Source organism: Pogoniulus pusillus, chromosome 33 (assembly GCF_015220805.1).
Source record: "Pogoniulus pusillus isolate bPogPus1 chromosome 33, bPogPus1.pri, whole genome shotgun sequence".
NCBI classification, from domain to species: domain Eukaryota; kingdom Metazoa; phylum Chordata; class Aves; order Piciformes; family Lybiidae; genus Pogoniulus; species Pogoniulus pusillus.
In genome coordinates this window covers 4,533,793-4,549,239 of record NC_087296.1, presented here as the reverse complement: position 1 = coordinate 4,549,239, position 15,447 = coordinate 4,533,793, and the positions used below count along the sequence as shown (strand labels likewise).

General features: G+C 47.4%; 1 protein-coding gene across 1 annotated transcript in view; it reads right to left on the bottom strand.

The window, feature by feature from the left end:
• Positions 1-7,412: 7,412 nt before the first annotated feature.
• FIG4 (FIG4 phosphoinositide 5-phosphatase) overlaps positions 7,413-15,447 on the bottom strand; it is a 51,440-nt gene continuing 43,405 nt past the window's right edge. Inside the window, exons 22-23 of the mRNA XM_064170259.1 lie at positions 14,402-14,491; positions 7,413-7,943 (exon numbers count right to left, since the gene is read on the bottom strand). Coding sequence (XP_064026329.1) covers positions 7,766-7,943; positions 14,402-14,491 — 268 coding nt within the window. The 3' untranslated portion in view covers positions 7,413-7,765. The remainder of the gene's footprint in view (positions 7,944-14,401; positions 14,492-15,447) is intronic.

Here is a 15,447-nt window from a genome sequence, read left to right as displayed (position 1 = left end):
TGGGGCTCCAGAAGAAATTCCACAGTGAGAGCAGGCAGACATTGGAATCATCTCCCAGGAGAAGTGGTAGATCCCCTGCACTGGACAGCTCTAGGACTCGGCGTGACAGGGTCCTGGGCCAGCTCATTCCCACTACACTATTACCTAGAAAGCTTGGACCAGATGAGCCTTGAGGTCCCTTTCAACCTGGCATGTTGTGATTCTGTGACATCAGGGGTTTGGATTGGATAGGATCCACCTCTTGTGCTCATCATGAGCCTCATGTACAAGACCGACCTTCTTGAAGATCAGGGCTTGCTCATTTCCCTTTCCTGTGTGTGTGCACAATGTGCAGGTGTGTGAGTGTGTGCATGTAAATAAGGCTAATAACACCATTAACTCGATTCCTCCTGTTGCTATGGGAACACACACTATTGCCTCAAGCGTCTGCAGCAGAGGCTGCTGATAAGGCTGACATCAGAGCAGATTTTGGGGCTTCTCTTCTAACCCATTTTCTTTCTTAAAAGCAGGCTGAGTTAGAATTAGGGAATCAGAGAATCAGTCAGGCTGGGAAAGGACCACAAGGATCATCTAGTTCCATCAACCCTGCCACGGGCAGGGACACCCTACCCTAGAGCAGGCTGCCCACAGCCTCAGCCAGCCTGGCCTTAAACACCTCCAGGCATGGGGCCTCAACCACCTCCCTGGGCAACCCATTCCAGCCTCTCACCACTCCCATGCTGAACAACTTCCTCCTCACATCCACTCTGACTCTCCCTACCTCCAGCTTTGCTCCATTCCCCCCAGTCCTGTCGCTCCCTGATAGCCTAAAAAGTCCCCCCCCAGCATTTTTGTAGGCCCCTTTCAGATCCTGGAATGCCACAAGAAGGTCCCCTGGGAGCCTCCTCTTCTGCAGCCTCAACAGCCCCAACTCTTTCAGTCTGTCCTCACAGCAGAGCTGCTGCAGCCCTCTGAGCATCCTCCTGGCCCTGCTCTGGACACGATCCAGCATCTCCACATCCCTCTTGTCCCAGGGGCTCCAGAGCTGGATGCAGTGCTCCAGGTAGGGTCTCAGCATAACAGAATAGAGGGGCCAAGGGCACATGAGAAAAACCATCTTGTCCCAGCCCTGGCTGCTACACTCCCATCTTGTTGGAGCAGGGAGTCAAGATGCTGAGGCAAAAATTATGGAACCATCTTCCTCAAAGCAGCTGTCATAAACTTGCCTTTGTTTTGGTTGCTTCCCCCAACCTGCCGTTACCTCTTTTGCCATGGAATTAATCCATGCTCCAAAAACATCTGGCTACAGAGACAAAGGCACTGGGTGAGTCACCAAAGGAAAAATCCAAGCTGAAGAATTTAAGGATGCATTTTTAATCACAGTTTAGCATTAATTTAGTGCTACCTGCAATGCCCTTCATTAACCACCCACTTATTTTTTAGCACCAAAATACAAATACTCTCTATTTTTTGAGTACTTGACTGTCAGCCTGTGCAAGATTCAAAAGGGAGATCCAACAGTGTGCCCTTTGTGCCCAGGTGGGCAGCAGAGCCAATGGCATCTTGGCCTGCACCAGAAGCAGTGTGGCCAGCAGCACAAGGGAGGTTATTCTGCCCCTGTGCTCAGCACTGCTCAGGCCACAGCTTGAGTGCTGTGTCCAGTTCTGGGCTCCTCCATTCAAGAGAGATGTTGAGGTACTGGAAGGTGTCCACAGGAGGGCAACAAAGCTGTGAGGGGCCTGGAGCACAGCCCTGTGAGGAGAGGCTGAGGGAGCTGGGGGTGTGCAGCCTGCAGAAGAGGAGGCTCAGGGCAGACCTCATTGCTGTATGCAGCTGCCTGCAGGGAGGCTGTAGCCAGGTGGGGTTGGGCTCTTCTGCCAGGCAGGCAGCAACAGAAGAAGGGGACATAGCCTCAAGTTGTGCCAGAGGAGGTCTAGGCTGGATGTTAGGAGGAAGTTGTTGGCAGAGAGAGTGATTGGCATTGGAATGGGCTGCCCAGGGAGGTGGTGGAGTTGCTGGCCCTGGAGGTGTACAAGAAAAGCCTGGATGAGACACTTAGTGCCATGGTCTGGTTGATTGGATAGGGCTGAGTGCTAGGTTGGACTGGATGAGCTTGGAGGTCTCTTCCAACCTGGCTGATTTGATGATTCTGTGATTCTAGGAAACTGCAGCCATCCTGATCATTGTCTTGCAAGCACCCAGATGGGACACCTGAAAAACCCAAATCATTCATTTGCTGGGCACCAAGAACTGAGGGCATCAGTGCACAGAAGTGAACTCAGTTTCCCATGACTAGGAGGCAGTGTACAGCAAAAAGGCAAAGCTGCTGAGTTTTAAAAAGCTGTTTGCAGGTCACTTAAAAAAAAACATCTCTGGTCATGGCTATTTCCAAAAATCTACTTTTGAACCTGATGGCTTAGCAAATAATCATCTCATATCAAATATCCCTTTCAAAGCCTTAATGCTGGGACATGCAGTGCTGATATGGCTGAATATAAGCACTTCAATAAAGGTTATTATTTCCAGGTCTGTGGGAAAAAAAGAAAGGCAGCAGTAGGGCAGCTCTGTGCAAAAGATGCTGAATAAACTTAGTAAGTGCTGATTCTGGTCATCTGCTCCCCTCTGTTAGATCATGCTCCCCCTCTGTTAGAGAGCTGGAGCACCTCTCCTATGAGGACAGACTGAAAGAGTTGGGGCTGTTCAGGCTGGAGAAGAGGAGGCTCCCAGGTGACCTTCTTGTAGCATTCCAGGATTTGAAAGGGGCCAACAAAAAAGCTGGGGAGGGACTTTTTAGGCTCTCAGGGAGTGACAGGACTTGGGGGAATGGAGCAAAGCTGGAGGTGGGGAGAGTCAGAGTGGATGTGAGGAGGAAGTTGTTGAGCATGAGAGTGGTGAGAGCCTGGAATGGGTTGCCCAGGGAGGTGGTTTAGGCCTCATCCCTGGAGGTGTATCCCTGGAGCTGGATAAGGCTGTGGCCAGCATGCTCTAGGATAGGTTGTCCCTGCCCATGGCAGGGGGCTTGGAACTAGATGCTCCTTGTGGTCCCTTCTAACCCTGACTGATTCTATGATTCAATGATTCTAGATCACTGCAAGCTCATGAATCACTCCTTGCCCCAATGGTGCTGACTGCACCTTCCTTGACTGGCTTCAGGGGCAGTCATGCCCCATGTCTAGGGATGCCACTGCACTCTGCTTACAGGACCAGGCTAGCACCTGGTGCCAGAACCCATTCACCCAGCTTGGGGAAATCAGACTTTTGTGGTCCAGCTTCTCACTTTAATGCAGGTCTTTGATCCTCTGTTAGGAAATAAACATAAACAATGAATCCTGACCATGCCCTTTTTGTGTGTTCAGCTGCATCCAGAAGCAGCTGCAGAGGGGGTTTGATGCTCCTGTTGTTTTCAGAGAATCATAGAATCACTCTCTCTGTGAAGAACTTCCTCCTAACATCCAGCCTACACCTCCCCTGGCACAACTTGAGACTGTGTCCCCTCCAATGTGCAATACAATCTCAATGTATTGCTCTCCAAATAACATATCCAATGGACAATATGCTCTCAATGTATCACACTCCAAACAGCACAGTATGTATCATCTCTATATGTGGAAATGGTGAACCCTGTCCTCCCTACAGCATAACATATGCTGCAGTAACATATGTTGAAGGGAAGGCATTAAAACAGCCGCTCCAAGTGTCTTGCTGCCATGCCATGAAAAAGTCCCAGCCTGAAGAGTGCAGGTCAGCAAAGGCATAGAACCACAAACCAACCAGGACTCTGGGAATGGTCAGGGAAGCACAGTGGATGTCACTGCCACCTGTTCAGCTGCTGAGAAGATAAGCTGGAGACACAACCAGAGTGCGAGATGCCTCCAAGTGTTTTGTGGATGTGCACAACTCCCTGGATACATCGCAGAGGAAAACACCCAGGGGCAGTGACAGGTTGCATGCTCTGGTGATTTTCATGCCTGTGTGCACCCTGTATGGCGTGTGCTGGGTGATGTGTCAGGTTCTGCAGGGCAAACACTCTAAATGAGACACATTTTCAGCTCAAAAATAAGTGAAAGGTAAGCCAAAGCACTCAAAATAGAAAGCAAATGCAAGTCAGCGCTTTCCTGAGCAATCTTATTGAGTAATCCTACAAACAAATGCCACTTCTGTCACCAACTCTTGATGAGTCATCCTTAACCTGGACTGTTCCATCCTGGGTTTTACTGACATTTTCCAAAATGCTCTTTGTCTGCTTGCTGCCAGGTCAACAATGCCTCTATTCCTTGAAACTATTGACCAGATCCTAGCTTCTCTCTCTTCACCGGGAGTCAGTGTGTCTAAAGGAGGACAGGCTTCAGTGCTTGTAGAACTAACTCTGGTTCAGGAGAATATACTCCTTCTTTTCCTGAAGCTGAACTCTCTGCTCTGAGAACAAGTTCCTGATTGCTAAAGTAGAAAGTTATTTATTTCATGCCTGGTAAGACTGAGCCTTGACTCATTCCACTCAAACAATACAGTGTTCCTGTAGTGTTGTAGCCAATGGGTGGGTAGGGGGAAGCCAGAAATCCATCCTGGAGTCTCCATCCATCTAAATATGCAGTCCAACAGCAATAGCCACCTGAGCATAGACCACCTAACTGCGAGACCATGGCACACTTACAGGCCGGGAACATCAGTCTGTGCCAACACCTGCCTACCCCACCAGTACACCCTGGGTAGGGGGCACAAGGGCTCATCATCCCCTGGCAGAGATGTAGAGGAGAGCAGGGAGACGTTAGGACTAGGGAGTGTAAATGAGTGAATGAAAGCAAGTGGGCTGCTAACACCAGGGAGATGAGAGGAAGCCCTGGTGAAAAGAGGAGACGGACAACAATTACATCACATTCCTACTACAACCCGAGATAAACACAGGATTCTCTGGACGTGGTACCCTCTTGCCAGAGAGTGATTGGCATTGGAATGGCCCAGGGAGGTGGTGGAGTCACCGTCCCTGGAGGTGTTGAAGCAAAGCGTGGATGAGGCACTTAGTGCCATGGTCTGGTTGATTGGCCAGGGCTGGGAGCTAGGTTGGACTGGATGAGCTTGGAGGTCTCTTCCTCCCCTTGAGCTCTGTGGTAAAGGGTTGGACTTGATGATCTGTGAGGTCTCTTCCAACCCTGATGATACTGTGATACTGTGATACTGTGATTCTCTGATTCTCTGTTTTTCTGAGCACGAAGTAAACGAAAGACAGGATTCACAGCCTATCCTTTCAGTTATTCTTGCCTAGCACAGGTTGAAAAATCAATGCTCTTACAGCCAATTAGAGACATCTGCAGCCCAGGGAACCTTCAGGACGCCACTGGAATGCTTCTGGTTATGTCATAACCTCGCTGCTGTTAAACGTGATGCTGCTGGACAACGTGGGGGAAATGTTGCCCATGCACAGTGTGGCAGCAATCTGCTGGTCCTACAGCCCAGCCCACCCCTCCAGAAAACTGCTCTGTGGGTTGCACGCAAGAGCCTGCAGGGTCACAAGGTGGTCACCTCTGCGGTGTGCCTCTCCTCCGCTGGGGAGCGGCCAAGCCTGAGGCCTCGCTGGCAGCCGTGCGCGGCACCGCTCGGTTACAGCAGCGTGGACCAGCTGGAGACACTCGTTCCTGAGGCCGCTGGCACGGCGAGCGTGACGAGGGTGACCTTTGGCGGGGCGAGCGGCGCTCGGCACATGTCTGCTCCAGCCGAGCGCTGCGCTCCCGCCGGGCGCCGCGTGGCCGCAGGGGCTGCCCGAGCCGCAGGCTGCCGCCGGTGCGCATTGTGCTGCCGCCGGTGCGCATTGTGCTGCCACGCAGCCTCCTCCCCGCCGCGGCAGCCCTCTGCCCACGTGTGCCCGTGCGTGCAGGGCCGGGCTCCGTGGTGCCAGCCCACCCACCTGCCCGGCAACGTGAGAGCCAACCACCCGCGCCCGGCCGGGCTGCTGCGCGGCTCTGCTGCACCTCCTAGCAACTGAGCGGCAGCCTCCACACCCACCCTGCCGCTCTGCCCTCCGCCACACCTGGGCTGCTCGAACGCACCTCACTGAGCTCCTGCCCTCCGTCCTCTCCCAGGCAGCTCCGGCTCTTCCCTTTGCCTTTCCCCTTTCCCCCTTTCCTTGCAGGGGTGCCAGCTCTTCTTGGCCGCCCCTGTTCTTAAGCCCAAGGGCTGTGATTTCTGGGGAGAGAAGGGAGAGCAAAAGGGAAAAACACTGAAAAAGCTGACTTAGGCCATGCTCTGGAAAGGTTAGGAGAGAGTGGAGGAAAAGCAGCTCTTGACCTGATGAGAGACCTAACTCCTCCTTAGATGCCTGCCTCTGCCAGGAGAGGGAGTTGTGGGATGTCCCTGCCTATGGCCGAGGGTTGGAACTAGACGAACTTTGAGGTCCCTTCCAACCTAAACCATTCTATGATTCTCTGATTCTCTCTGGCTGAACAAGGAGTTTGTGATCCTACAAAATGCCCTTGTGGGCTGTGGAAAAAGAAAACAGAAGCTCCCAAAATAGAATGCTGAAGCTTAAAGCCAACATCAGCATTTGTAGCCTGGACTTGTGAACACCTGAGCTTCTATTATCCAAAGGTTTGGTCAGGGAAAAAGCTGGGAAGAGATGGGCACAGAACTTTTATCATTATTAGGGGAGAAACTGCCACAGGGGTTTTGGGCTGTGGAGAATGTCTGTATGCAATGAGCTGGGATTAAGTTTGATTGAGAGCTGAAATCTCACCAGTTTCCTTAGTTCCCTGGATCATCTGTGGCATAGATGATCCAGTCTCTGTCTGTCACTGATACTGATTTCTTGGACGGCTGTAGGCTTGCAACTGAAAGTATTTCACAGGAGCACAACTACAAGGAGGGAAAGAGAATGGGTATGAGTTGTGGCACAGGAGGTTCCACCTCAACACAAGAAGGAACTTCTTGACTGTAAGGGTCACAGAGCACTGGCACAGGCTCCCCAGAGAGGTTGTGGAGTCTCCTTCTCTGGAGACTCGATGACCTCCTTGGGTCCCTTCCAACCCCTAACATCCTGTGAAGGCTGCAAAAAGGGTAATGCCTGTCCTGCAGAAGAATGGCATGACGGTTTTGTGCCCTCTCAGAGTCTAAACCCAGTGAGGAGGAGAGCATTCCTTCCTTTGCAGACACAGTGGTTCACTCAGACTCCTTGCAGCCCATGATAATCAACCACAAGCCATCTTCACCACGTGTGTGGCACAGATTGTATCGCTACTAACACCAGCAAGATGACTTTAGACACAAATTAAGGTTAGGAAGTTTGTTGGACTTGATGCAAATGTTGGTGTAAGCCACACATTTTTCACTTTTGCTTATGAAAGCAGCAAATCAGCAGCAGCCCTTTTAGCACTCAGGTTGCTGAAAATCTCAAGATACAATCTGTTGTTTCCTGTCGTGGAACAAAGAGGACAGAAACAGCTCTCTTCTGGTTCTTATGTAGGAATCACTTCAGCTTTATTAGCAAACATCACAGTGTAAGAAATTAATATAAAACCCCCCAAATGCAATATATTGTCTTTGCTACAAGCTGCTACACACTCTTCATTGACTGCAGGTGCTCAGATTATTCACTTAGCCTCTCAGGCCACATTTTCTCCTTCAGCAGGGGAGCAGATGCTAAAATCACTTTCAGTGTGAGTGGACAATAGGAAAGGATAATAAATAGAAATGTTTGATAATCAATTTATTACTGCAAAACAAAACCAGACTGCATGTCTAAAATTAATGTTAATGGCCTCTCAGCACAGCAGCCTTGGCAGGAGAACCCAGCTGGGTTTCACATGTATCTGTTTCTGATGTACTCTCGGTACATGAGGAAGTCATCTTTTCCCAGGGGCTGCATGTTTCCTCTTCCAGCCTGAATCTGGGCATGGAAAATCTCTATTGATTTCCTATCAACTTTTGGAGGCTGGACTTCATAAATGTTGTCTTGAGAAAAGGAGGAGATGGGGATTCTGGAGGAAGAAACAAACAAAACCAAACATGCAAAATATTTTGAACTTTAGGTCCCAATTTTCCAGAGAGAGAGAGAGAAGGGGAGAGAAGAGTGTTTCATTTCCTTGAAATATGGATAAGGAAAGGGCAATTCTACCAATTTTCCAGAGAGAGAGAAGGGGAGAGAAGAGTGTTTAATTTCCTTGAAATATGGATAAGGAAAGGGAAGTTCCCCACTGGATAATTCATTTACCAAGATTTTTATCACTGACCTGAAGAGACCCAGCTTTCCAAGTAGGGTAATTAGGTAAAGTCATCACTACTCACACCACAGAATACTTCTATTCTGTCCTCATTTCTTTGTTCTCTCTCAGATCTGCTATGGTCAAGCTGACACAGATCTGTGCCATGCAGTCCAGCAGATAATAGAAAAGCTTTCCTGAGTTATCCAGTCAGTACCAATCACAACGAGCAAGTGACTAGATTCTGAACCAACATGTAGAAACTATTCATCAGGTAAGAAATTTCCATCTCATTTTCAGGAATCAGACAACTCATTACCAGCAACAGCACTCTGGACCTTGGGACAACTCATATTTTATGACAGTATTTTTTCAAACAGCTTCACACAATAAATGTTGTCTTTGAATCCTAGAACTGAATCATACTGAGGACAAATCCATCAAATTTGGAAAAGTTGTCTAGCACCTGAGGTTGCCATCACCTTTTCTAGGCACCCTCATCAATCAGAGGCTGGTGTTTGAACTGGAACTGTTGAGCTGCACAGCCAGCAGGTGAAGGAAAGTGAATTGCTTCTCTCTATGCAGGGCTTGAGAGACCATACCTGGAGCACTGTGTCCACTTCTGGGCTCTCCAGCACAAGACAGGCAATGAAATATTTGGGTAAGTCCAGCAAAGGTCACCAAGATAGTTAAAGGTGTGTGAAGCACATGGCATACAAAGAGAGACTGCAAGCAGTGGGTTTGTCCAGCCCAGAGAGAAGCAGCTAAGTGGACCTTATTGCCATCTGCAGCTACCTAAGGGAAGGGTGTCTGTGGAGCCAGTCTCTCCTTGGAGTGTGTGATGGAAAGACAGGTTTCAAAGAGGGAATGCAAACCACAACATGGGATATTCTGATTAGGTGCAGGGGAACTTTTTGCCACTGTATTGCCAATCACTTGTAGCTCAGAGAGGCTCCATCCCTATGGATATTCAAGTGCATGTAGCCCTCAGCTTTCTCATTTAATTTGGTCCTGAGTAGGAGACTGGATCAGATGACCTTCAGGGCCCTTTCTGGTTTTCAGTAATCTGTGGCTCTAAGGCAAACTCTTCAGTATCAAATGTGAAGGGCCTGGAGAATAAATCTTATGAGGAGCAAATGAGGGAAATGGGGGTGGTTTGTTTGAGGAAGAAGAGGCTGAGGGCAGACCTCATTGCTGTCTAAAGCTACCTGAAGGGACATTGTAGAGAGGCTGCTGCTGGGCTCTTCTCACAGGTAACTGGAGACAGAACAAGGGGGAATGGCCTCAAGCTAAGGCTGGGCAGGTTTAGATTGGACAGTAGGAAAAAGTTTTTCACGGAGAGAGTGGTCAGGGACTGGAATGAGCTGCCCAGGGAGATAGTGGAATCACTCACCCTGGATGTGTTTAAGGGATATGGTTTGGATGTGGTGCTTAGGGCTCTGGTTTAAGATGATTCTTGTAGAGTAGGGTTCTAGGTTCGACTTGGTGATCCTGAGGGGCTTTGCCCACCTGCGTGTTTCTGTGATTCTGTGAAATGTGCTCTGCACAACCAACTGCAAGGTAGCAAGAAAACTACTCATACTCACCCATGCTTTAAAAGCAGATTGCTTGTCAAAGCACCCCTAACTTCTGCAGCTACCCCCCTAGTTTAAAGCATTCCAGTTGCCTCCAGCAGTGGCACCTGACATCAGCACACTGCACTAACTTACCCTTGTCACTATCTAACACCAAACGAGGTCACCTACTCAAATGTGGCTGGCCTGTCTAGTCCACTAGCAAGTGACCAGCTAAATAAATGACCAAAACAAAGCCATAACACTGATTTGATACTTTCTCTATTTATAGCTCTCAATATCTTTATGTATTTCTAAAGACAGGACATCTCTGAAGCACTGGTGAGTCAAAAGCAATTTCCTCAGGCATAATAGAAACTAGGGCAGCAAGGTGTATTTAATTTTGAGTATTTAGTAACTAAATCTCAATTTTCCACCTACTTGCTTCAAGATGATAAAAATATATTGAAAGAACTTCATGTTCATAGATGCCAGTTCTTATTAATAACCCTGTATTAAGCTGTAACTATTTGTAGAGTGCTTGTATTAGCCAGTCATTTAATTAAAGCCATTTCTCTGCCACTATTCATGTAAAAATCTAATCTACTTCCTAAGTTTAATCTCTTACAATGGAGTCATGAAGGAGAGAACATTATTTATGACTTGGCTATCAGATCTCCCTAGAGACCTGTAGCTCTATGGCCTCCCAATGAAAATTACATAGATAGGAACATAAACACCATATGGATTATTTGCTCCAGTTCTGGGTCCCTCAGCTCAAAAAGAACCTCAGGCAACTGCTGGAATGAGTCCAGTGCAAAGCTACAAAAATGATGAAGGCAGTGAAACATCTCCCTGCTGAGGAAAGGCTGAGGAGCTGGGGCCCTTTAGCCTGGAGAAGAGAAGCCTGAAGGGTGACATCATTCATGTTGATAAAGATGTGAAGGGCAATGTGGGGAGGACAGGACCAGGCTCTGCTCAGTGCTGTCCAATGACAGGACCAGGGGCAATGGGTGCAAGCTGGAACAGAGGAGGTTCCACAGGAACATAAGGAAAACCTTTTCACTGTGAGGGTGATGAAGCCCCGAAGGAGGCTGCCCAAATAAGTTGTGGAGTCTCCTTCTTTGGAGACCTTCAAAATCCATCTGGACACGTTCCTGTGTGACCTGCTGTAGCAGGGGGAGTGGACTGGATGAACTTTTGAGGTCCCTTCCAATCCCTAACATTCTGTGATCATGAAGGACAGCACCCTTGACATGCCAAGTGTAATTGTTTTCATCCCACTTGTGAGCAGGCTTCATGGTGTTATGGTTTCACCGAAAGCAGTAAAAGAAGACAGAGCTAAGATCTTCAGTTATGAAGAGGATGTTCTATACTTGGAAGGGAAAGTGCACAGTGATGTGCATAGCTCTCAGAAATACAGCAGACACCTGTAAAAGCCACCACATTTGTTTCAACATTGATTAGTTCTCCTCAAGTCTCTAAAGTATATCTAAAGGAGGAGTCAAAATGTACTTTGCTGCCGCCTTTGAATTCTGAGCAAATGTATCTGACCTACTCTGGCACATCCAGAGGGTTTGTTTGCTGTTGTTTGGGTGGGGTTTTTTCCCTCACAAATGGTATCTCTTTCAATTTGCTTGCTGTGCTCTTGAAAAGGCCTTCAGCAGAACTTTTATTCCCTGTGCACCGACAGCTCCATACAGCAATGTTTCTGTCGCATCCTTTGTAAGTGAAGAGGGATGAAAATCAAGAATCCTTCTCTGTCCAGTAACAGACTCAACCAGCAGCAACCCCTGGACTGCATCCTGGTCCTACAATGACCTGGAATTCCAGCAGCCTGTACAATTTCAAAGCTTAGGGAGAAAAAAAAGACACTCTCTTCACACAGGTATACACCCAAAGGAGCATTTTCCAAACCAAATTTGAAGCAGCTTCTCTACCATGCAGCCAGAAGGAACACGAGAGAAGGTTGGAACACCTGATACAGAAAGGTGATCTTTGAGGAAAGATAAATCTTTTAAGAAGGGATGGCTTACACTGGCCACAAACTCATTCAAAATTTAATCACTAAACAAACAACCAAAAAAGGGACAAAACAAAACAAGTATCAAAAGAACTCAAAAGGGGAAAAAAAGGGGAATTAAAGAGGAGGAATATTGTGTTTCTTTTGGGAAAGGGAAAGTTTAGATTTACTTTTTTCCTATTATTTGAGTAAAGCAGCTCTCCCAAACTGATGAGAAGGCATTTATGACTTCACAGAGAAGACAGAGGGCCAGGCTGAAGAAGGGTGCTGAGGATATTCATGCAAAAGTCTACAAGCAGGTGGGCTAAAGTGCCACATAGTTTAGTACTTTCTGGTTTTTTGCTAGCAGCTGTTAACCCTACAAGATGCCAAATGTAACAGAACCCTAACAAACAATGTAGGTAGAACAGATTCACTGTCCAGGTTTCACAGGACTTTGTTAGAGGAAATGATTTGGGGTTTCTGTTGAATTAGTTCACTGCAGACCAATGGGCAGAATTGATTTATGGAACATTGTACCGAGCAGCAAAGGCTGCACAAGCAACTGAAAAAGTGCAGATAAGGAAGGTGGGAAAGAGCAGGACCTCCCCCTTTTGGTGGCAAGGAGCTGATAGACTCAGCTCTGCTATTTTGGCAACTTCTCCCATTAAATCCAGTCATGCTGGGCCTTAAATCACATCACCAAACCACTTTACCCGTCAAACTTCAGTGGAACATTTCACAAACCATCACAAGGAGGACTTCCTTCTTTCAGTCCCCAGCCAGATCTCTTCTGGACACTCCTACAACTCTAGTCATGTTATTCTCCAGAAGTGAATCAAAGCATTCAACTGTTTGGGAGGGAATCAAATTCCTCATGCTCCTAGACATAAGTAGTACATAGGGGCAGTGATTGTGAGTATGTTGTTCTACAGTATTATTTCTACCACACCAGAGTGAGTACAAGGGAAGCAGGAACAGCTGTTCTGTGACAGCCAACACTAATCACAGCAAAGTACTCAAAGCCTCTCTTCACACATGTACTAATAAATTGTGCTAAAAGCAGCCCAGCTCTTTTTAGCTCTAACTCTGCCCTGTTTCCCTTCATGGAATTTCTATGAACAAAGAGAGGAACTTCAATATCCTTCCACATTCTCTACTCCACTGCATCACATTAGTCCCTCTTCAAGTATCCTTTTCTTCCTTTTGCTTCTAATCTATGCTCAACAACCAGAAATTTCTCTTTAGTATTTCTACAACACATATTTGAGCTCCTAAGTACCACCAAAGTAGCACTGTAAAAATAAGATACTCTGACATCAGTGGCACAAATGGGCAAGGAGTGCAGAAAACAAAGCAGAAATCAATTCCCACTTGACCTTACTTTCTCCAGCACCCATCTGATTTCTCTCAACGCTCCTGAAATGTCCATTAACACAACAACAGGGCACTCGTAGCTTGCTTAGAATAAGTAAAGTCAGATAAGTGCAGGCTAAAGACTGAGTTGGGACTTTGGAGGTTGTTTTTTGATGATGAGCACACAAGTCAAGCAACTCCCTTCAAGCTTTCTCTTTCAAAAGCAATCACAGCAAGAAGAATTTGCCTTTTAAACTGAGCAGCTTCAGCACTCTCTGCTGTGGTATCTCATGACTGAGAGGAATTTTGAGTATAAAAAACATATTGGTACTGCAAAAACAATAAGAAACCTCCAAACACAACAAACACCAAAACCCCAACTGCTTCCCCAGCCTCATCCAATGAGAACTCCAAAAAGAGTACCTTTGTTAAAGTCCCATGGGAGAAGTAGGAACTGCATTCTCCACGCTAGGCATATGTCTCAGTTCTAGTTTAAACTTCCCAGGGACTCAAATATAGTTCATAGAACCAATAACAATTATAGGATGCCTTTCCCTCTCCCCTCCTTTTTTTCCAAAGAAAAAGGAATTAGATGTAGAGAGGAAAAGTTAAAACACACCCAAATAAGTAGTATCACTTCAATTTGGAAGTTTAAAAAGTTTAACAATAAATAAAAGGTATTTGAAGTAGGAGAGTTACAAAGAGGTACAGGGAAGGGAAAACAAGATGCAGTATATAGATACACACAACCAGATTGATGGTAGTGGGTTTGTCCACCTCGTGGACTGAGGGCCACTTGGTAAAACCAAGAGCAGCAGGAACAAGAGGGTGTTGCTGGCAGGCAAGGAGGCAGGGCAAGAGAGGACAGACAAAACAGGAAGTTCCTCTGTTTTTATAGGGGGCTAGAGAGAAGTGAGAGTGGGCTAAGCACTACACTTGGGAGTAAGATTCAGACCCACCCCCGGGAAGGAGTCAGGAGGACTTGGGGTCAGAGTCATGACCGCTCCCCGAGGAGGGTTAACCCTTTAGAGCATGGAATCCCCTTGTGCAGTACAAGCAGTAGAATTATGACCCTCAAGGGTCCCAGAGCACTGGAGCAGGCTCCGCAGAGATGCTGTGGAGTCTCCTTCTCTGAAGACTTTCAAGCTCTGTCTGGATGTGTTCCTGTGAGACCTGTGCTAGATTCTATGGTCCTGCTCTGGCAGGGAGGGTGGACTCAGGGATCTCCAGAGGTCCCTTCCAACCCCTAACACCCTGTGATGACTTTTCAGGTCTAATGACAAAAGTAAAAAGAAACAGGCTAAAAGGGAAAAGAAAATACTTACAGATTTATAACCTTATCCAGGTGGTGCTTTGAGCAAAACTGCTGACTGCTCTTGTCTGGTTTATGCTGACTCTGTCCTAGTTGAACAAACCTAGGAAAAGCAAGACAACAAATCAAAGAACTAACCCTCAACATGCATCACATGAAAGGAAATTACATCCAAAAATGAGTCTTTGAGTCTTGTTATAGAAGTCACTGATCATAGATTACCTCCCTGGGAAATTAATTTGCTGATTACTCTTGGGGAGCTGACAGTTCACAGCTCCTGCAGGAGAAGCAATAACTCTGTTGTAGAGGAAGTTATCCTTGAATCAAAGCAGTTGGTTTTGTGTAGCTGGGAGCTAGAGGTGGTACCTTGATGCTTGTCTACCAGCTGCTCAGGATAAGCCAGCAGCTCCCAGTTGGCTGAGGAGAACCTGCAGACACCAGTGTGGTGCCTCACACTGGAGCAGTTTTACCTCAAAGTGCAGGAACTGGGTGGGAAATTGCTGGACTTCGAAGATGACCATGGGCAGGGACACCTTCCACTAGACCAGACTGCTCACGGCCTCATCCAGCCTGGCCTTGAACATCTCCAGGGAAGGGGCATCCAAGACCTCCTTGGCAACCAGTTCCAGTGTCTCCCCACACTCCCTGTCAAGAACTTCCACCTAATCTCCAGACTAAATCTTTCCTCTTCCAGCTCAAAGCCATTGCCCCTCATCCTATCACTACAAGCCCTTGTAAAAAGTCTCTCCCCAGCTGTCCTGTAGCCCCCTTCAGGTACTGGTAGGCTGCTCTAAGGTCTCCCTGGAACCTTCTCTTCTCCAGGCTGAACAGCCCCAACTCTCACAGCCTGAACCCATAGCCATTCAGAGCTACCTCCATAACTTCCATTGAGAGGTGACAGAGACATCTGAAAACGTTTTCAGTTCCAAACCAGAACAGTCTATGCACACAAGTACCTCCAAAACTTATCATTTCAATAAGTTTCATCAAAGGCAGCACTCTGACAAGTTGCATTCAGCCAGCCCCACTTAGATTTCTTGTGGCCATCAGTAAAAGACT